The following is a 21,467-nucleotide window of genomic DNA, read 5'->3' as shown; positions in this document are numbered from 1 at the left end:
CAGTCTTTTACAGACTCACCACACTGGTGCCTGATCTCAGTCTCTCAGCTATAAACTCGTCCATCAGGTCTGGGATATTGGCATTAGTGCCACTTTCAGCACTTGCGACGTCATTGACTTGGGGAGCCAAATCTTCTTTATTAGCTAAACATGTAAAAAAAAGAAAAACAATATGAAAAGCTTGCATTTTAAATGGGATCGAATTTGGGCTTATACAAGCATGGAAGCTCAGGTATTAAAGTAAGGGAAACTACACTGCATGCAGTTAGGAGGAAATATTCCCATTGTGGCAGCAGATTTAATAACTGGGAATTAGTACATGCCAAAACTATTAATAAGCTTTCCATAAAAAAGCAGAGATAAGATTAGATGTAATTCCAGAAGCAAGGGCACTCCACAGAGGTAGCCAGGAGGCAGAGTATGGGAAACTGGTGGTGCTAATGGACTTTTCTTTTTGTATGATCATCATAAGGTTTTGCATGGGAACAATTTTTATAAAAGAAAACAGGAAATCTTCATTGGCCAAGCTGACTGTTACTGTTCTTAGAACTTTATTAGCTTTGTTAAATTTACAACTTTATACAGCACCTACCAAAGACCAACGTAATGAGCCAACTCTATGTATTAAACTGGTTCACATAAATGTTGGATAAGGATAACTGGCAATGGGCAAGTGATGAATCGAATCAACAAGACCGGGTAAAACACAAACTACAGTTATATGCAGACTAAGCCCATAGAAAAGGTTCAAGTGAATTAATTAAAGGTATATTTGTGCACACTAATGATTACATAGAGAGCCGTGCCCACTGAGATACAGCTTTGCGTGTGGAATAGAGCGGTGATTAATGAAATGTTGGGAGCCTACAGTGATCACACCAAGACTGTTGTGTAACATAATAATATGATAAAGCATCAGAGATAACTACTACAATTTCTGCAGGATTTATCTCAATTGTTAGTGGTCAGATAAACAGAATCGGAAACCTTTAAAGGAGCAGTAACCCCCAAAAAAAGTTACAGCAATCAGACTCCAATGTAAAATCTATATAATGTATAAAACCACATAGGATGTAAATAAGTCTACCTAGTGGTAGTATCTCTGAGCACGCATGCAGGAACTCAATGAAAGTAACTAAAGAGGAGGCAGTAGTGATACTTATGGCACGACAACAATTGTTGCTCAAGTGACACTGCACTAAACATTCCCAGATACCAGCAGTCCCAAGAGAGTGAGAGACATAGTACAGTCTAAACACGAGGGAACACTGAAAGCAAACACAACAAAATATTGCACATCTAGACAACAAACAAAAAGGTTGTTCATTCTTAAGTGACGCTTTACACACACTTTATGCATTATTAAGCCAAAGTTGCCAAAATGATGTGTGCAGACATAAACGCCAGACTACAGTAGCACTACATAAATAAGGAGTTTTTTCAAACTTAGCTCTGGTTTACAAACCATTTGGGGGGTGGGCATGAACTCAGTCTACTTTAGAGGAAGGATGTGTGTATGTAGTTTTGTCAAAGAAAGTGACTTGTCCAATCTACATACACAAACGCAAAAGCCTACAACTTTTGTACCATAAGAAACACAGTCTTCAACCACGTTTGATAAATATAACAAAATACTGTACAGCCACACAAGCACTTGGGAACAATTTAAATTGTCCAAACGGCACAGGTACAGTATTGTTTTTGCATTAACTACCCTAGAGAAACTTATGGTAAATGCATATTAAAGGGCAACATTGTGTGTAACCCTAGGGGTTCCCAATCTTTTTTTACCACATTCAAATGTAAAAAGTTGGGGAGCAACACAAACATGAAAAAAAAGTTCCTGGAGTACCAAATTAGGGCTGAGATTGGCCCCTGTGTGGACTGATAGCCTACGAGAGGCTCTATTTGGCTGTAAACCTCGTTTTTATGCAACTAAAACTTGGCTCCAAGCCTGAAATTAAATAAGAAGCACCTGCTCTGAGGCCACTGGGAGCAATGTCTATGGGGTTGGGAAGCACCATATTGCTCACAAGCCACTGGTTGGAGATCACTGCCCTAGAATTTGAATTTTTTTGATACCTTAGAAGGGTTGAAAGTGCCTTCTGAATCACCGCTATAAATGAAGTAACCTAAGAAAGTTTTTACGCACTTTTGATATAGTCACCTGTTTTAAAATAATATTTAAAAAAACATGGAGAACTCAGTTATAAGCCAGTCATAAAGACCCTAGCTATGATATATCATCCACAGCAAAGTGCTATGCTTTGGATTGGCTGCACTTCTCTACTTCATCAACTGTAATTCTTAGACATATGGAACCATACTGGAACATAATGTTCTGAACATTTAACAATAACTTTCACTAATATCATTTTTCTTTTCTTCATAAGAAACAACCCAATCACACTGCTTGCCAAAATGGTGTTACAAATTGCTCTCAGCATGAGTGTATTGGTTGCAGGAAAAAAGTGTTAGGCCAGGAGTGCCCATACTATACTAATAAAAGGTCTACTTTTAGTGATGTCGTCCCACTATGATCTACATCCATAATATCACTGTTAGCATACTGTTCCATGGAAGTTATTATTTAAATATGTTATTGATATATAAGAGCATTTATATTACTATATTTAAAAAACAACTTTTTTATGCAACCTTAAAGGGCATGTAAAGGCAAAAAAATAAAATCCCACTTTTACTTGGGGATTTTTTAAAAGAAACCTGACTGTATGCAGTGAAATTCTCCCTACATTTACTGCTGTGGATAGGAATTGTCAGACGGTCCCTAACTGCTCTGCAGGGAAACAATCATACTTATGTACAGCAGGGGGAGCCCCCACCTTACTTCCCAGCCATGCAGAACTCAAGCAGCTTTGTTTATGACGATCCCTAAGCAGCCCAGACCACACTGAGCATGTGCACAGTCTTGGTCTTGCAAAGATGTATAACAAAGTTACAAGATGGCGACCCCCTGTAGCCAACTTTTAAAGCATAAATTATTTGTTTGATTAGGCTTGTGGTGCAGTAAGTTCATGTTTATATTTAGTATACAAAATACTTCATTTCTAGCCTTATTCTATTTTAGACTTTACATGCCCTTTAACAGAAGGGTGATTTAGACAAGCTGTCTACTGACAGTGTCTTGGGATCTACTGATCACCAACTAAAGGTCTACTGGCAGATCCCGATCTACCTTATGGACACCCCTGTGTTAGGCTGATGAGCTAACAAAATAAATCTTGAGATATCTGTAAATACTATTTGTGAAAGTTTTTTTTTATTAATAATAGAGTAGTAACCCTCTAACAATGTATTCCTGTACATGCACGTCCTCATTTCTATTTGCGTAATACATTGTGTTCTATGGAGGCTGGTGTCACTAGCTGGCACCATGGAAAGTCAAGGTGTATAGAGCACTGGTAAGGCCCCATCTAGAATATGCCGTACAGTTTTGGTCTCCATCACTCAAACAGGACATTATTGTATTAGAGAGGGGACAGAGAAGGGCAACTAAGCTGGTAAAGGGAAAATCTTAGCTATGAGGAAAGACTGGCTAAATTGGGGATGTTCACTCTGGAGAAGAGGCGCTTAAGGGGAGATATGATAACTATGTATAAATATATAAGGGGATCATATAATAATCTCTCTAATGATTTATTTACCAGTAGGTCTTTCCAGCTGACACAAGGTCACCCATTCCGTTTAGAAGAAAAGAGGTTCCGCCTACATATTCGGAAGGGGTTTGTTACAGTGAGAGCTGTGAAGATGTGGAATTGTCTCCCTGAATCAGTGGTACAGGCTGATACATTAGATAGGTACAAGGAAGGGATTGGATGGCTTTTTAGCAAATGAGGGAATAGAGGGTTATGAAGATAGCTCATAGTAGATCCAGGGACTGGTCTCATTGACATTTTGGAGTCAGGAAGGAATTTTTTCCCACTCTGAGGCAAATCGGAGAGGCTTCAGATGGGGGTTTTTTGCCTTCCTCTGGATCAACTGGCAGTTAGTCAGGTTAAAAAAAGTTGAAGGTTGAACTTGATGGACGTGTGTCTTTTTTCAACCTAACTTATTATGTTACTATGAATCAGACAATATTAGAAAAGTTGCTGTTAGCTGCAAGTGCATCAGACTGTGCAATCTGGCCTAGATTTGAGATTACCGTACATGGAAAGTTATATTGTTGTTGTAATAAGGTCAACAGGGTTAAATAGCAGGGCCACCACTCACCAAAAATCACACAGATAACATTTCAGCAGGCAAGTTGTTCTCTCCACAGTTAGGCCAATGTTCTACACCCGATACAAACATGCAAAATTCATATTATTGTATTAAAATTCTGTCATTGCCCTGTAAATTATTTGTAAGCATAGTGGGTTGATTTTTCAATTTACTACATTTTGAAGGCCATTAAATTAATATCGCTTAAAGGGGATCTATGTTCCAAAAAAGATTAATTGGTGTAAATGTATACAGAGTGGTCTTCAAAACATTCATTATCTATTTTAAGCAGTTTTCAAGATAGTATGATAGTAGCATAGCTTCACACTAGGGACTGTATGGCGGCATGCGTCAAAAAAAAAAAAAAGACGCGCGTCAAAACAATTTTGCCACGCGACAAAATTTTTTTGACGCCCATAGACTATAATGGCCGTCTGCGACATTTCGCCGGCGGCGAATTTTTGCCGAAACAAAACGGGTCAAATTCGCCCATCCCTGCTTCACACAGTTTTATAATGCTAGGCAGGCTTCAGCTCAACAGTTTTATTAAGTTCTATGCACTTCCTAGATTCAGTTTGCCCTTGGGTTGCAGACTTACAGTTACGCTTAAAAATGCAAATATCTCAGTAACTACTAAAAAAGAAAATTAATGTAAATTAATTAATGCAAAAGTACTCAGAGAAGTGCCCTGTGTATGTTTATATCAATTAATTGTTTGGGTTTAGATTTCCCTTTAAGGAGCTCATGGGGCTTGGAGGACATAAAAATCCCTGGGAAAGCCACACCTGACCCACGGTTTTCCAGTTGGAAAACACTGGTCTTGCATCTCAAGCAAATATTTATCTTTAAAGGGATACTGTCATGGGAAAAAACATTTTTTTCAAAATGAATCGGTTAATAGTGCTGCTCCAGCAGAATTCTGCGCTGAAATCCATTTCTCAAAAGAGCAAACAGATTTTTTTTATATTCAATTTTGAAATCTGACATGGGGCTAGACATATTGTCAATTTCCCAGCTGCCCCAAGTCATGTGACTTGTGCTCTGATAAACTTCAATCACTCTTTACTGCTGTACTGCAAGTTGAAGTGATATCACCCCCCTCCCTTTTCCCCCCCAGCAGCCAAACAACAGAACAATGGGAAGGTAACCAGATAACAGCTCCCTAAGACAAGATAACAGCTGCCTGGTCGATCTAAGAACAACACTCAATAGTAAAAACCCATGTCCCACTGAGACACATTCAGTTACATTGAGAAGGGAAAAACAGCAGCCTGCCAGAAAGCATTTCTCTCCTATGGTGCAGGCACAAGTCACATGACCAGGGGCAGCTGGGAAATTGACAAAATGTCTAGCCCCATGTCAGATTTCAAAATTGAATATAAAAAATCTGTTTGCTCTTTTGAGAAATGGATTTCAGTGCAGAATTCTGCTGGAGTAGCACTATTAACTGATGCGTTTTGAAAAAAACATGTTTTCCGATGACAGGATCCCTTTAAATACTCATACATTTGTGTGGTAGCTCATTACATCATAAGAGGGATTTACAAACAAAAATAAAAGTTGTAAAACAAGTAGCTACCCAAACATGTAAACACATTAATATGTAATTACCCATTTAATTTCTCTCATTGCTGTTATTAACAACATTTTATACTTCTTTCTTTTATACTAGTCCATATTCCCCAATTAGAAAAACACATTATGAAAATGGGGCTTCTAAAACTGAATGCAAGACAGTGGCTGACAACGAATTGGGCTAGCTACATGAAAACGTAACAGCCAAGAGATTGCAGGACTCACCTTATGGGAAAGGACATTAGTACAGAAAGCAGAGCTGCTATGAAAGGTAAAGGAAATGCTTTTAGAGAGGATTTTTCAGCCATAGTAAAGTCACATGCAAAGATCCCAAGAAAGGGTGTCAATGAGGCATGGGAATAAGCGACTAGGCATCCCATAAAAGCTCCTGATTGCTGGCAGCTGGGTTTTATTTTTTCGGCTGCAATACAAAGCCAAACAGGTGCTGCATCACTACGTGCCATCTCACCTGCTGCCTTCCTTCCAAAATAGCCCATAACATGACCGTACAGGTCCTTCAGTGGAGCCTCGGTTGCCATCTTTTGATGCTTCTGCAGGGACACACTGGCCTTAGGTTTTGAGAGAGCATGGACAACAGTTTTATATACGTCACCCAATGACGCATGAGAGGGGGCTCTCTCCTGACTGCGGGATCTTTGCCTTATGCGGGCACATTCCTTAAGGATTTGTGGGGGAGGGTAAGATAAATCATGGTGGTCATTACCTGGCTGGCTAACACCTGAAGCTACTCTGACTGCACCAAGGGCCGCATAGGCAGTGGATTTCCCTGGCTCTACTGCTACAGAAGGGTTCGTGCTTAAACCACTTAATTTACGTAGCCTCACTTTCCAAGGGGCATCTTTGGTTTCCATAGAGTTGTAGAAATGCACAGCCTCAGTGGCTGGGCGGAAGGTGACCTGTACGCTGCTGCGCTTCCGGCGCATTGCTTTAGTCTTGTGTGTTACAGACTCACAAACATTCTTTATGTTGGCCCCATGCTCGGTGCCAGAGGAGTGGTGAAACTTTGAAGATACCAAATCAGAGGTTTCCTCTTCCTCGGCTGCTTGTTGCCTACAGAGGCCTCTCTTTCGCTCACCTTGCTCCTGGGAAATGTTATCATTCCCCCTTTCTTCTTCTTCATCAACCTTTATCCTTAAATGGACTTCTCGTGACCTGTTACTCATCCTAAAGCCTTCAGCTTTCTTGGAAATATTGCCCTCTACACCTAAACGGGTATCATTCTGCTCTGAAGAAACTGCTTGACTGTATAACTCTGGAATGAATGAACTAGCGTCCCCTTTATTACAACAATCTATATATTCAGATTGCTCACTGTCTTGATCAAACAAGTATGTGCCTGCCCTGTCCTTAAGTACCTCTAAAACTTCCTGCTCCCTCAAATAGGCTCTTAAACGTGGCAACAGACCTTCACCCTCCAATTGCTCATACAAGCCCTGTTCCTTTGTTCCATCTCTCAATTGAGCTGAGCCAGCAAGCTGGCAGAGATGATCATATATGCTGCCATCGACCTGCGTAATGGGTGCTTCCTGAGACTGTGTGTTAGAAGAGGGAGGGTCCGAAGCCTGTGGGGTGAGATGATCTGTACCAGACACCCCACCTTTGGTTCTTTCAGCTGTGAAGGGGCCAACGATGTCAGAGGTGCTGCTGCTACGAGGTAGAGTTGGTGCTTCTTCATTTACTGCTCCAAGTGTCTCTGTCTCCTCACTCTGAGAATAGTGTCTCACTCTTGAAGGCCGTGGGTGCATAGAAGCATCATCCATATCTATCAAACAGGAGAGAAAACAACATATAAGTGAACAAGGCAGTAATTAATGTAAACAGAACAGACAAAAAAATATGAGTACATGAGTGAAAGACTTGGACCACAAAATGTTACATGTAGGTAACAGAAGTCTGAACTTATCTATAAGAAGATTGAAGACTGAAATAGAAATATCTTTGCTTGTGTGCACACATGATTGCATGTTATAACCTTAGCAGCTTCTTTTTCTAGTATAGATGAAAAAAGACTTCTATGTGCAAAAGAAAAGGAAGTTTATTATATAAAACGTTTCCAGAGGGCATAGGTTAATTACAAGGCAAGGTTAGTGTATATGAAATCATGAGCATGCATGGAGTACGTGGATGGAAGGAAGCAAACGAGATGGCATTTAATGCACAAACCGGGTCTGTTGCAATTTATTATTTTAAAGTGTAGCAAAAAGTTATTTTTAAGAACAGTGTTGTGGCAAGGTTCCTTTTTTGTATTACAACAAGACAAAACTTTTTATTTCAAGCAGAAAAAAAACCACATGTAAACACACACAATGTAATGATATAGATGACCCACTTGTTATGAGTTAAAAAATTCACTTTTATTAATTTTTCCATAAACCAACAGTACGAGCAAACGAATGGCAAAGGGGACCGTGCTAAACGGTTTTCTTTAAAACAGACAGATAAATAGTGCAGCCCTCTATATTTACAAAGAAAGTATCTGCAATTTTAAAGGGAAAGTATTTGAAAGGAATAACTTGACCAATGGAACAGCTGTCAAATTTGCTTTAAATTGCAAAAAACAGCCATATGTTAAAGGAGAAGGAAAGGTTAAAACTAAGTAAGGCTTATCAGAAAAGTCCATCTAAATATACCAGTAAACCCCCAAAGTAATGTTGCTCTGAGTCCCCTGTCAAAAGAAACAGCACATTTCTTTCCTTCTATTGTGTACTCATGGGCTTCTGTATCAGACTTCCTGCCTTCAGCTTAAACCTCATTGCCCCGGGCGTGAGCATGCTCAGTTTGCTCCATACCCCCCCCTCCCTTCTCTACTGTAATCTGAGCCCAGAGCAGGGAGAGACTCAGGCAGGAAGTGATGTCACACCATGTTAATACTGCAGCTGCTATCCTAAACAAACAGAGAGTTTCTAGAGCTGTTACTCGGGTATGGTAAAACATTCTGCAGAATAAATATAGCATTCTAGCTTGCACTATTGCAGCTAATCTATTGGCAATAAAATGCCTCCGTAGCTTTCCTTCTCCTTTAAAGGACCTCCAACACCTAAAAATGAAAATGATTCATCTGACCTAACATAACACTTCTAGTCAGTCCATATGGACATTCTTAGAAGTGATTAAAAAGCCCTGGTGTTCTGTTTTTCTGAAAGGGCTGAAAACAAAAAGGGCATAAAGGCTTCGTCTCAGTACCCAGTATCAAACAACTGTGGCATTTTAAATACCCTGGGTCAGAGCACCTGCTTGCTGAAAAGTGCACTGGATTGGGGTACCCCTGTAGGAGATCCATGCCACTATGATCCAGGTGTGTGAATGCGCGTGAAATGCGAAATGTTACTTTTTTATTGTAATGCACTGGCTCAGGCCCAAAGAGATAACAAGGGAAAGTATTTGAAAGGAATAACTTGACCAATGGAACAGCTGTCAAATTTTGCTTTAAATTGCAAAAAACAGCCATATGTTAAAGGAGAAGGAAAGGTTAAAACTAAGTAAGGCTTATCAGAAAAGTCCATCTAAATATACCAGTAAACCCCCAAAGTAATGTTTGGCTCTGAGTCCCCTGTCAAAAGAAACAGCACATTTCTTTCCTTCTATTGTGTACTCATGGGCTTCTGTATCAGACTTCCTGCCTTCAGCTTAAACCTCATTGCCCCGGGCGTGAGCATGCTCAGTTTGCTCCATACCCCCCCCTCCCTTCTCTACTGTAATCTGAGCCCAGAGCAGGGAGAGACTCAGGCAGGAAGTGATGTCACACCATGTTAATACTGCAGCTGCTATCCTAAACAAAACAGAGAGTTTCTAGAGCTGTTACTCGGGTATGGTAAAACATTCTGCAGAATAAATATAGCATTCTAGCTTGCACTATTGCAGCTAATCTAAAGGCTTCGTCTCAGTACCCCAGTATCAAACAACTGTGGCATTTTAAATACCCTGGGTCAGAGCACCTGCTTGCTGAAAAGTGCACTGGATTGGGGTACCCCTGTAGGAGATCCATGCCACTATGATCCAGGTGTGTGAATGCGCGTGAAATGCGAAATGTTGACTTTTTTTTATTGTAATGCACCTGGCTCAGGCCCAAAGAGATAACCAAGGAAGTGGAAGAATATCACAACATGGTGCTCCTATAGAGGTAACCTGGGGTATCAGGTAAGCAATTATAACCACAGCAGGGTTATACCTTTCCCTCTACTTTAAATGCTCTATAGTGTACATGCCTATTTTAAACGAAGGGCTTTTTGACCTTTAAGTCCGTCACACCCTAACAATGATGGCTTCTTCCATTAATCTCTTTCCAAGTTCTACTTCTGAGAAGCAGTGTTCCAGTTCCTTACATTGATGAGATCAAAAAAGTTCATAACAGCGGAGCTCATTTTTTAACACTGGGCAAACGTTCATCAATGCAAATATGAATAATTACAACAAAAATCTGCACATGTATATATGTATAGCGAGTGTTGCTGTGGTACAACCCAATATTTTGACTATGACAAGGTGGAAGACTACACCACAATTGAATTCTGGGTACACTGCTTATAAAATAACCAATGACAATTATTCATGCATGTACAAACTTTAGTTGCCCAAATACACCTTAAAATACACATGTTAAAATATCGTCTTTTATATGGGCACCTTCATTTTAGTACACATGTCTATCTAAGTCCAGCTTTTTCAGCATACTTTCCCTTTAATGATGCAGATAACACATTCCAAACTAGCTTTACAGCTGCTATACCAAAAAGTTAATTTTACCCAAAAAAGGAATAATAAAAGGAAAAGTTAATGCCTTGTTGGAAGATGCCTTAAATTTAAAATGTACTACAGTTATTCTCAAAACTTTTCATATCCACTCTCAAGTGCCATTATGTAGGATCAAAGAAAGTCTGTATACAGAGCTTAGACCACACATTAAAGGATAAGTAAACCTTTAAAATAAGTGAATGTAAAATTGATGAGGCTGTTATTCTAAGCACTTTTGCAATGTACATTCATTATTTATTTTGTTTTTATTCCAAGATATTAAGGGATACATGTACTGTTAATATGAATGAATTTTGTTACAACAGCGCCACCTGCTGGTCATTTTCCCACCAGTCTGACCAGCAAGTAGTCAAGGAAGTTGTCAGGAGAAAGAAAGAGGCTGATGTTCTTCTGCTTAGGAATAAAATTAGAAACCTTTCTCACATCTTTCCTAAGCAGAAGAACATCAGCCTCTTTCTTTCTCCTGACAACTTCCTTGACTACTTGGTGGTCAGACTGGTGGGAAACTGAGCAGCAGGTGGCGCTGTTGTAACAAAATTCATTCATATTAACAGCACATGTATCCCTTAATATCTTAGAATCAAAAGAAGATAAATAATGAATGTAAATTACAAATGTGCTTAGAATAGCATCCCCATCAATTTTACATACACTTATTTTAAAGGTTTACTTATCCTTTAAGGGGCAGATTTTACTTAGACTTAAAAAAAAAAAACTTAGAAAAATGCTGTAGATGGTCCCCATAGGCTAACATAGCACTTCGGCAGGTTTAATTTGGCCGAAGTATTGAAGTCGAAGTTTTTTTAAAGAGACAGTACTTCGATTATCGAATATTCGGACTATTTTACTTCGTATCGAATTCGAAGTAAATTCAAAGTTGTAGTATCCCATTCGATGGTCGAAGTATCCAAAAAATTTACTTTGAATTTTGAAAAATTTTTACTTCAAAAATTCCCTCGAATTCAATTCAACCCTTGATAAATCTGCCTCTAAGGCTCTGTGGTGCTGGAGCCATATTAATTCCTTGCTCCGCAACTTTATAGTAGACTTTATAGGAGATTTGTCGCTGGGAGACTAATCTCCCAGAAATCTTAGCGTGTATCACCACCCTTAAAGAAGGAAAGTCATTTTGCACTTGGGGGTGCCAAATGTTAGACACCCCCCAAGTAATTGTATTTACTTACCTGAAACCCTGGGCTGGTGTTATCAGCAGAAAACTGCACCAGCCTGGTTTTATTCCAATCCAAGTGCCATCCAACCGGCAATTTACATTCTAGCCGACGGGAATTCTAAAAATTAGTCGCCCGAAGATGAGGAGATTTGTCGCTGGGCAACTAATCTCCCCGGAATCTAAGTGTGTGTCACCACCAATAAGGTTTACACTGAACTATTCTGATAAGCAACATCTATGGTTGAATGATGGTATTGCCCTCAGTTCCTTCAGTTCCTTGTGATTGCTCAAGGTTCTCACATCGCCTCACGGAAGGGGGTTCGGACATCTTATCAGTGAATGTTGTTGTAGATATAACATTACACAATACATTAATGCCCAGTTGAGAATATTGTTTCTGGTTTTAGTCACCCTTTAAATCAGTCATGTCCTATACAATGCTATTGCTGATGACTTAAAGTTTTCTGTTAAAGGGGGGGGTCATTGTTCCACTGTATAGAGCACTGGTAAGGCCCCATCTAGAATATGCCGTACAGTTTTGGTCTCCATCACTCAAACAGGACATTATTGTATTAGAGAGGGGACAGAGAAGGGCAACTAAGCTGGTAAAGGGAAAATCTTAGCTATGAGGAAAGACTGGCCAAATTGGGGATGTTCACTCTGGAGAAGAGGCGCTTAAGGGGAGATATGATAACTATGTATAAATATATAAGGGGATCATATAATAATCTCTCTAATGATTTATTTACCAGTAGGTCTTTCCAGCTGACACAAGGTCACCCATTCCGATTAGAAGAAAAGAGGTTCTGCCTAAATATTGGGAAGGGGTTTGTTACAGTGAGAGCTGTGAAGATGTGGAATTGTCTCCCTGAATCAGTGGTACAGGCTGATACATTAGATCAGGGATCCCCAACCTTTTGAACCCGTGAGCAACATTCAGAAGTAAAAAGGAGTTGGGGAGCAACACAAGCATGAAAAATGTTCCTGGGGTGCCAAATATGGGCTGTGATTGGCCATTTAGTAGTTCCTATGTGGATTGTCAACATATATTGAGGCTCTGTTTGGCAGTACATCTGGATTTATACAACCAAAACTTGCTTCCAAGCCTGGAATTCAAAAACAAGCCCCTGCTTTGAGGCCACTTAGAGCAACATCCAAGGGGTTGGAGAGCAACATGTTGCTCACGAGCTACTGGTTGGGGATCACTGCATTAGATAGTTACGAGGAAGGGGCGGATGCTTTATTCACCAGTAGCTCCTCCCAGCAGACAGGAGGGAGCCAATGAGATTAGAGGAGGGAAAGGGGTGTTACAGGGAGAGCTGGGAAGTGAATCAGTGGTACAGGCTGATACATTAGATAGGTACAATGAAGGGTCGGATGCTTTATTCACCAGTAGCTCCTCCCAGCAGACAGGAGGGAGCCAATGAGATTAGAGGAGGGAAAGGGGTGTTACAGGGAGAGCTGGGAAGTGAATCAGTGGTACAGGCTGATACATTAGATAGGTACAAGGAAGGGTCGGATGCTTTATTCACCAGTAGCTCCTCCCAGCAGACAGGAGGGAGCCAATGAGATTAGAGGAGGGAAAGGGGTGTTACAGGGAGAGCTGGGAAGTGAATCAGGGGTACAGGCTGATACATTAGATAGGTATAAGAAGGGGTTGGATGGTGTTTAGCAAGTGAGGGAATACAGGGATATGGGAGAAAGCTCATAGTACGAGTTGATCCAGGGACTGGTCCCATTATGGAGTCAGGAAGGAATTTTTCCCCCTCTGAGGCAAATTGGAGAGACTTCAGATGGGTTTTTTGCCTTCCTCTGGATCAACTGGCAGTTAGGTAGTTAATTAAAAAAAAAAAAAAAAAGGTTGAACTCAATGGACATGTGTCTTTTTTCAACCTTACTTACTATGTTACTATGTTACTATGTTACTATGTTTTATCATGCCTTTACGAAAATCCTCAATAGCAACAAATAAGCAGGACAACAATTTCATAAGATTCCTTTGTCAATGAACAAGTTTGAGCAAATAAAATGAACAGATCTAAAATTCAGATAACCCTCTGTTATAGCACAAGGTAACACACATCCCCATATAACACAAGGTTTGTTGTATAGTTAGAGGGGCTGCAGACAGTTGGGTGGAGGTGCAGACAGAGGTGCCACTACCTGACAGCTCATCGGAAAGCAGAGTGTGAACAATATCAGGCAGAAGGGGTTTGGAAGGATGGATCAGGACAGGTGCACTTTTAGCGCTGCGGATAGAGCTGGATGGCAAGGCACTGTCCCCAATGGATCGGCTCCTCATGGCTTAAAAAAAAAAGACAGGGAGAGACAGGAGAGATTGGGGAGAAAAGGGAGCGGGGAGGAAAGAGAAGTGACTTATGAGAGAGCTGCAAAACCACAACAAGCCGGCAGAAAGTGAAAAGACAGAAGGCATGTGAGAGGGAAAGAAGAGAGTGTATATTTGCCGAGTACATCACTAAGGCACATCGACATATATGTGACACAGAATAGAGAAGAAAGGACAGACAAGACATACAGAGATTGCCAGAAATACATTGGAACATAGTACAGGTATGGGATCAGTTATCCGGAAACCCGTTATCCAGAAACTCCATTATAATCAAATAATCCAATTTTTTTTTTAAATGATTTCCTTTTTCTGTGTAATAATAAAACAGTCGCTTGTACTTGATCCCAACTGAGATATAATTCATCCTTATTGGAAGGAAAACCAGCCTATTGGGTTTATTTAATGTTTATATGATTTTGTAGTAGTCTTAAACTGTGAAGATCCAAATTACATAAAGACCCGTTATCCGGAAAGCCTCAGGCCCAGAGGATTCTGCATAATAGGTCCCATACCTGTAAACACATTAGTAAAAACACAGACACACAGAAGCAGAGTTGGTCTCAACAGCAGGATAATACTGGTTTTCAGTCTTGTGTATTATGGATCCTTAAAGGGATACTGTCATGGGAAAAAACATTTTTTTCAAAATGAATATTTTTAAAATGAATCAGTTAATAGTGCTGCTCCAGCAGAATTCTGCACTGAAATCCATTTTTCAAAAGAGCAAACAGATTTTTTTATATTCAATTTTGAAATCTGACACGGGGCTAGACATATTGTCAGTTTCCCAGCTGCCCCAAGTCATGTGACTTGTGCTCTGATAAACTTCAATCACTCTTTACTGCTGTACTGCAAGTTGGAGTGATATCACCCCCTCCCTTTTTCCACCCAGCAGCCAAACAAAAGAACAATGGGAAGGTAACCAGATAGCAGCTCCCTAACACAAGATAACAGCTGCCTGGTAGATCTAAGAACAGCACTCAATAGTAAAAACCCATGTCCCACTGAGACACATTCTGTTACATTGAGAAGGAAAAACAGCAGCCTGCCAGAAAGCATTTCTCTCCTAAAGTGCAGGCACAAGTAACATGACTTGGGGCAGCTGGGAAATTGACAATATGTCTAGCCCCATGTCAGATTACAAAATTGAATATAAAAAAATCTGTTTGCTCTTTTGAGAAATGGATTTCAGAGCAGAATTCTGCTGGAGCAGCACTATTAACTGATTCATTTTGATCCCATGACAGTATCCCTTTAAATAAAAAAAAAAGCTCTAGATGCCTATAGCCATGTCTTGGAATACATACAGTATACGGCTCTTTAGGGCAACTGTATAATTTTTTCACCTGAACATTACAACTTGGTAGGGTTACTTCTAGTTCTTAGAAAGAGTTGTTACAAGCAAAGATTTTGGTTTTATCCTGGTAAACTGGTAACTACCCTACAGAAAACCTACTGTGCTATAGAGCCCTAATTTGCCAAGAAGATAACAGATAAACTGCAAAGAATACAATGGGTTTAAAACTGAAATGGCGGCAAACAAGGTACCATAACAAACAAGTCATGGTTCTTTGCCCCCCTAGGATGTTTCTATTTAAAATAGGGCTAGTTCTACCCTATTGGAAGCCTATTTAAAAAGAACCACTTTTCTAGGACATAACAGAAGTTATTTCATCAAGAAGGTTCAAGGATTAAAAACAAATCTAGAACTGTCAAAGCTGTAACAGTTGATAGTTTCCCGTACCAATTGTTTTCTGGCGCACAATATTTCTGGCTTTCTCAGTGCCAGGGGAACCAGTGGTCGTGGCACTCCGCTGCCTCATTGGGGCCTGTCCAGGCTGCTCTCTACTCCAGCCTCGTGAGAAAGACTTGTCCACAGAGACCTTCTGGAAATCATGGCCACCCCCTGCATGCAGAAGAAGACCATACATGTCATGAATTTACAGTGCATTGTCAACAGCTGTTTACATCAGACCTCTTCAACATCTAATGTTAATTTTTCAAGAAAATCCAGCCTAAAGATCGTTTGCTAGGAGTTTGTACCTGAGGTACTTAAAGGGATACGGTCATGGGAAAAAACATTGTTTTCAAAGTAAATCAGTTAATAGTGCTGCTCCAGCAGAATTCTGCACTGAAATCCATTTCTCAAAAGAGCAAACAGATTTTTTTATATTCAGTTTTGAAATCTGACATGGGGCTAGACATTTTGTCAATTTCCCAGCTGCCCCTGGGCATGTGACTTGTGCCTGCACTTTAGGAGAGAAATGCTTTCTGGCAGGCTGCTGTTTTTCCTTCTCAATGTAACTGAATGTGTCTCAGTGAGACCTGGATTTTACTATTGAGTGTTGTTCTTAGATCTACCAGGCAGCTGTTATCTTGTGTTAGGGAGCTGCTATCTGGTTACCTTCCCATTGTTCTTTTGTTTGGCTGCTGGGGGGGGGGGAAGGGAGGGGGTGATATCACTCCAACTTGCAGTACAGCAGTAAAGAGTGATTGAAGTTTATCAGAGCACAAGTCACATGACTGGGGGCAGCTGGGAAATTGACAAAATGTCTAGCCCCATGTCAGATTTCAAAATTGAATATAAAAAAATCTGTTTGCTCTTTTGAGAAATGGATTTCAGTGCAGAATTCTGCTGGAGCAGCACTATTAACTGATTCATTTTTCCCATGACAGTATCCCTTTAAAGCTTCAGCAAAGTATCTGCCTAGTGACCAGCAAAGACTTCAAATAAGTATATTAGTAGTTTTGACCTTTGCCTTTGTGTTTCTTCTGTTTCTGCTCGCTCAGCTTGTCTAAGGGCAAATCATTTAAGTCGAGGTGGTAGACATTCTTGGCTAGCACTTTGGTTAAAGTTTCCATGGTGTGAGCCCATTCTGTCGCCTGCTCCTCCCAATACGTCAATGTAGACATTACCGCAAGAAGATCATCCCACAATTCCCGGGACACACTAACATGCAGACTTGACTTTATCCATGCAACAATCAGGGTCTAAGATGGAAGAATATAAAAATATTAAAACAAGTAGGAAGGGCAGTTTCAGAAAAATACGCTCACAAGAACAAATTGTAAAGTGACGTTCATCAAAATGTAAACTTTGTAGATGCAACTCTGCAAAACTCATGAATTATATTATTAATATATTTTTGTTTCCCCACTTTTAAAATTAAAACATTGTTCATTGGCCGAAACCAGAAGCAACTGCATTACGCTGAATATAAGCCGAGCATAACAAAATGTACAGCAGCTCTACAGTAGTCAACAAAAGGAGCAGTAGAATTAATTGAATAAGCAGTGTTAGAGCTTTTGCAACATAAATGAGTAAAGCAGATTTTTTTGCACAAAATTGTAAAAATGAAGACTAAAACTGAACCTTGTGCAAAGCAGGAATGCTTCTGGATTGCTCAAACCATGTTACTCTTTATTTTCATTTACAGAAATGCCGTACAGATCACAAGTATGCACCAAATGAAATATGGTCTATCTTAAAGGGATACTGTCATGGGACAGACAGCTGCCCCTGGTCACATGACCAGGGGCAGCTGGGAAATTAACAAAATGTCTAGCCCCATGTCAGATTTCAAAATTGAATATAAAAAAATCTGTTTGCTCTTTTGAGAAATGGATTTCAGTGCAGAATTCTGCTGGAGCAGCACTATTAACTGATGTGTTTTGAAATTTATTTTTTTTCCCATTACAGTATCCCTTTAACAATAAGATGCTTTCATGCCTAACCTGAAATACATCCGTATGTAAGAGCTTTAATATATTTACATATATTTCCCATATCTGTGCCTTTTGCAAGCTTTCAAATACAATGGCTAATGCAAAAGAAAATGTGTCAACTCTAAAGCGATACTGACACGTTCCTATACAAATTATAGGAACGTGTCAATATCAAGTATCTGCTGCACCCGGAACAGTTCGAATTATTGGAGCAAAAAGCTTTTTGCTCCAATAAACAGCAGAATTTTTGCATTAAGTCCTGTGAGTGAGATCCTCTATCTACATTTTACCATATTTTCTGGCTATTGCACCCACTATACCTACTATACGAGTAGTGCCGGCATCCATTGCTCTATATATATTTATTTATGTATATGGTATAGGTGGTAGCCACAAACTGATTTTCTTTTGTGATGGAACATAATGGAAAATCATGTTACTTTTCCTTCCATGACTATAATGCAGCAGGAACTAAACAAACACACAATAGACTGACTAGATTTAAGCAGCTTGTGTAAACCTCCTTCATTCTTCCACCTTCAAGACATTCTAGGAGTTGGTTATTGAAGCTTGTTCATATATTAACAAATAGTGAATGTCACATAGGGAGCCCCATACTATGTCACAGACAATTCATAAAGAAGCTGCTAATATAGGAGGGCTGCTATTCAACGTCCTAAGTGCAGAAACCCTACACAAACAATATGCTGTAAAGGTTTACTTTGCAGATACTCTACTGGCAAGTTACAGGTCTCAAATAGTTATGTAAATAACGAAGGGAATGTGTAAAGCCGGATACCACATAAATAGGGTCTCTAACAAAGAAAGCGCATGTTCAGACTGTTGCAAAGCAAACGTGCAAGAATCCTTCACACCGGACACATCCCACAGGTGATTTTTTTTTTTTTCTTTTGGCAGGTGCTTTATTTTATGTGTGATAGTTTGGGTAATGATATGCTTAAGTGATAACAACATATTTAAAAATCATAGCATTAAAATATATATATATATAGTACAATGTAGGGATGCACCGAATCCAGGATTCGGTTCGGGAATCGGCCTTTTTCAGCAGGATTCGGATTCGGCCGAATCCTTCTGTCCAGCCGAACCGAATCCTAATTTGCATATGCAAATTAGGGCCGGGGAGGGAAATCGCATGACTTTTTGTCAGAAAACAAGGAAGTAAAAAATGCTTTCCCCTTCCCATCCCTAATTGGCATATGCAAATTAGGGTTCGGATTCGGTTCGGTATTCGGCTGAATCTTTCGCAAAGGATTCGGGGGTTCAGCCAAATCCAAAATAGTGGATTCAGTGCATCCCTAGTACAATGCCTTGCAGTATAAAGCTGAAGGCACACAGAGAATTGGCTCCACTGAGTGCAAGCACACGCAGCACAGAAGAGCGGAGGTTGGCCCAAAAAAATGAAAGCAGGGCCGAGCTCCACTCCTCTCTGCTGGCAAGTGGAAGCTGCACTTTTCAGTGCAGATCAACGGATCAAGCTGATCCGCTTCTCTCAGCCTGCAAAAAAAACGCAGGCTGAGAACAGTGGAGCCAATACTGTGTGTGCCCTCAGCTATATTCTGCAAGGCACAGGCTAAAAGCCTCCCTATGCCCTGACCATAAGACATACTGGGGCTCATTTATAAACTTTGTGCAGGACAGAAACGTTTGCACAGCGAATATATTTGCCCTGTGCATGATTATATTTATAAAGCTGGATAAAAGTGGTGTATTTAGGGGCCAATTCATTAAGTTCGAGTGAAGGATTCAAAGTAAAAAAACTTCGAATTTCGAAGTGTTTTTTTGGCTACTTCGACCATCGAATGGGCTTCTTCGACCTTTGACTACAACTTCGATTTGAAGGATTCGAACTAAAAATCATTCGACCATTCGATAGTCGAAGTACTGTCTCTTTAAGAAAAAACTTCGACCCCCTAGTTCGCCACCTAAAAGCTACCGAACCCAATGTTAGCCTATGGGGAAGGTCCCCATAGGCTTGCCTAACTTTTTTTGGTCAAAGGATAATCCTTCGATCGCTGGATTAAAATCGTTCGATTCGAAGGATTTAATCGTTCGATCAAAGTATTTGCGCAAAATCCTTCGACTTCGATATTCGAAGTCAAAGGATTTTCATTCCCCAGTCGAATATCGAGGGTTAATTAACCCTCGATATTCGACCCTTGATGAATTTGCCCCATAATGCGCACACAGAATTTTGAATATTTTTCGCACTGCAAATGTCTAGAAGAGCTTTTTAAATACGGGCCATGGCGAATATTTCTGTAACACACTCTGCATTTGAGTTGTGCCACGACTTTAGTGGTGGATCAAATATTTGCAAATATTCACAAATTGTGAATTCAAATTACGGCCGACGCTATTTTCACACACAACAACCTCACACGGTGGCCGCACACCCATGAAATTTGTGAACTGAAAGTCGGGCCCAGCAGTGCAATATAAATCTTGCCGCCAGGACATATCCCTCGAGTTCAATTGAAAGAGAACGACATTTTGAAAATGTGAATGTGTGCAAGATAGAGATAATGAAGTTTTAGAATTAAAAACTTGCCTGAAAGAGGGGTCCCGCAAGTCGTCCAGCCAGGATCTGATTCTTTCTGCCTTGATACTGACCTAAAACCTGCGGTGAGATCTTCAATACAGACTCTGTGACCCTGAGCATGACAAGCAGCAACTGCATCCTGTATACAAAACAAGGTGCATGCAGATTATTTGCAGCCCCCCAAGGTCTGTGGCTGTCTTGTTTCTAGGGATGCACCCAATCCTTCCTTGATGAAAGATTCGGCCGAATCCCCGAATCGTTGGTGAAAGATTCTGCCGAATACCGAACTGAATCCGAATTTGCATATGCAAATTAGGGGCAAGAAAGGAAAAAGCGGACAAAAATTCTTCTTTTGTGACAAAAAGTCACGTGATCTCCCTACCCACAACAATTTACATATGCAAATTAGGATTCGTCCGGCCAGGCACAAGGATTCCTGCTGGAAAAAGGCAGAATACTGGCCGAATCGCGTATCGAATCCTGGCTTCAGTGCATCCCTACTTGTTTCATTCCCGTTATTCATGCCACATACACTGAACATGCCCACTCCAACTGTCACTCTGCAAATACAAGTGTTACAAATTGCAATTGGAGGCCACTGGATAAGCATCAGCACACTTAGGGGCAAATTCACTAAGATCCGCAGTTGTTCCGGCGATAGCTTCGCCACACTCCGCCGGGCGTAGTTTCGCCAGCGCTACACAAATTCACAAAAATGCGAAGTTGCACTCAGGTAGGCGAACGGTAGCGAAGTTGCGCTAGCGTTAATTCGTCAAGCAAAGCGAAGTTACACTAGCGATGCCTAATTTGCATACGGCGCCAAGTTAAAGTACAATGGACGTATGTGTAGCACCAAATACATTACACAAGCCTGGGAAAGCTTCATAAAATAAAATAGAGGTGTTATATTGCCCTACACATGTGCCCACTGTATAGTTTATGTGCCATATGTTAGGAAATGTAGGGGGGAAGGAGGGTACCCCTAAAAAAATGTACGATCTTTTTCAGCCTATCACCCTTAAAAAAGGAAAAGACGCCAGCGTTTTTTGGGACTTAGAAAAAATTTAAACTTTTTTTTGAAACAAGCC

General features: G+C 40.3%; 1 protein-coding gene across 9 annotated transcripts in view; it reads right to left on the bottom strand.

Annotated features, from left to right (window-relative positions):
* ralgapa1.S (Ral GTPase activating protein, alpha subunit 1 (catalytic) S homeolog) overlaps positions 1–21,467 on the bottom strand; it is a 96,739-nt gene that overhangs the window by 38,601 nt on the left and 36,671 nt on the right. For 4 of the 9 annotated variants that reach the window (XM_041575337.1, XM_041575330.1, XM_041575331.1 and 1 more), the window contains exons 14-19: positions 20,389–20,518; positions 16,844–17,081; positions 15,835–15,996; positions 13,904–14,044; positions 6,266–7,579; positions 20–144 (exon numbers count right to left, since the gene is read on the bottom strand). In XM_041575337.1, coding sequence (XP_041431271.1) covers positions 20–144; positions 6,266–7,579; positions 13,904–14,044; positions 15,835–15,996; positions 16,844–17,081; positions 20,389–20,518 — 2,110 coding nt within the window. The remainder of the gene's footprint in view (positions 1–19; positions 145–6,265; positions 7,580–13,903; positions 14,045–15,834; positions 15,997–16,843; positions 17,082–20,388; positions 20,519–21,467) is intronic. The other 5 variants (XM_041575334.1, XM_041575335.1, XM_041575333.1 and 2 more) reach the window with 3 other exon arrangements.

This window comes from Xenopus laevis, chromosome 8S, assembly GCF_017654675.1.
Source record: "Xenopus laevis strain J_2021 chromosome 8S, Xenopus_laevis_v10.1, whole genome shotgun sequence".
In the NCBI taxonomy this organism is placed as follows: domain Eukaryota; kingdom Metazoa; phylum Chordata; class Amphibia; order Anura; family Pipidae; genus Xenopus; species Xenopus laevis.
This window is presented reverse-complemented; position numbering and strand designations above follow the sequence as displayed.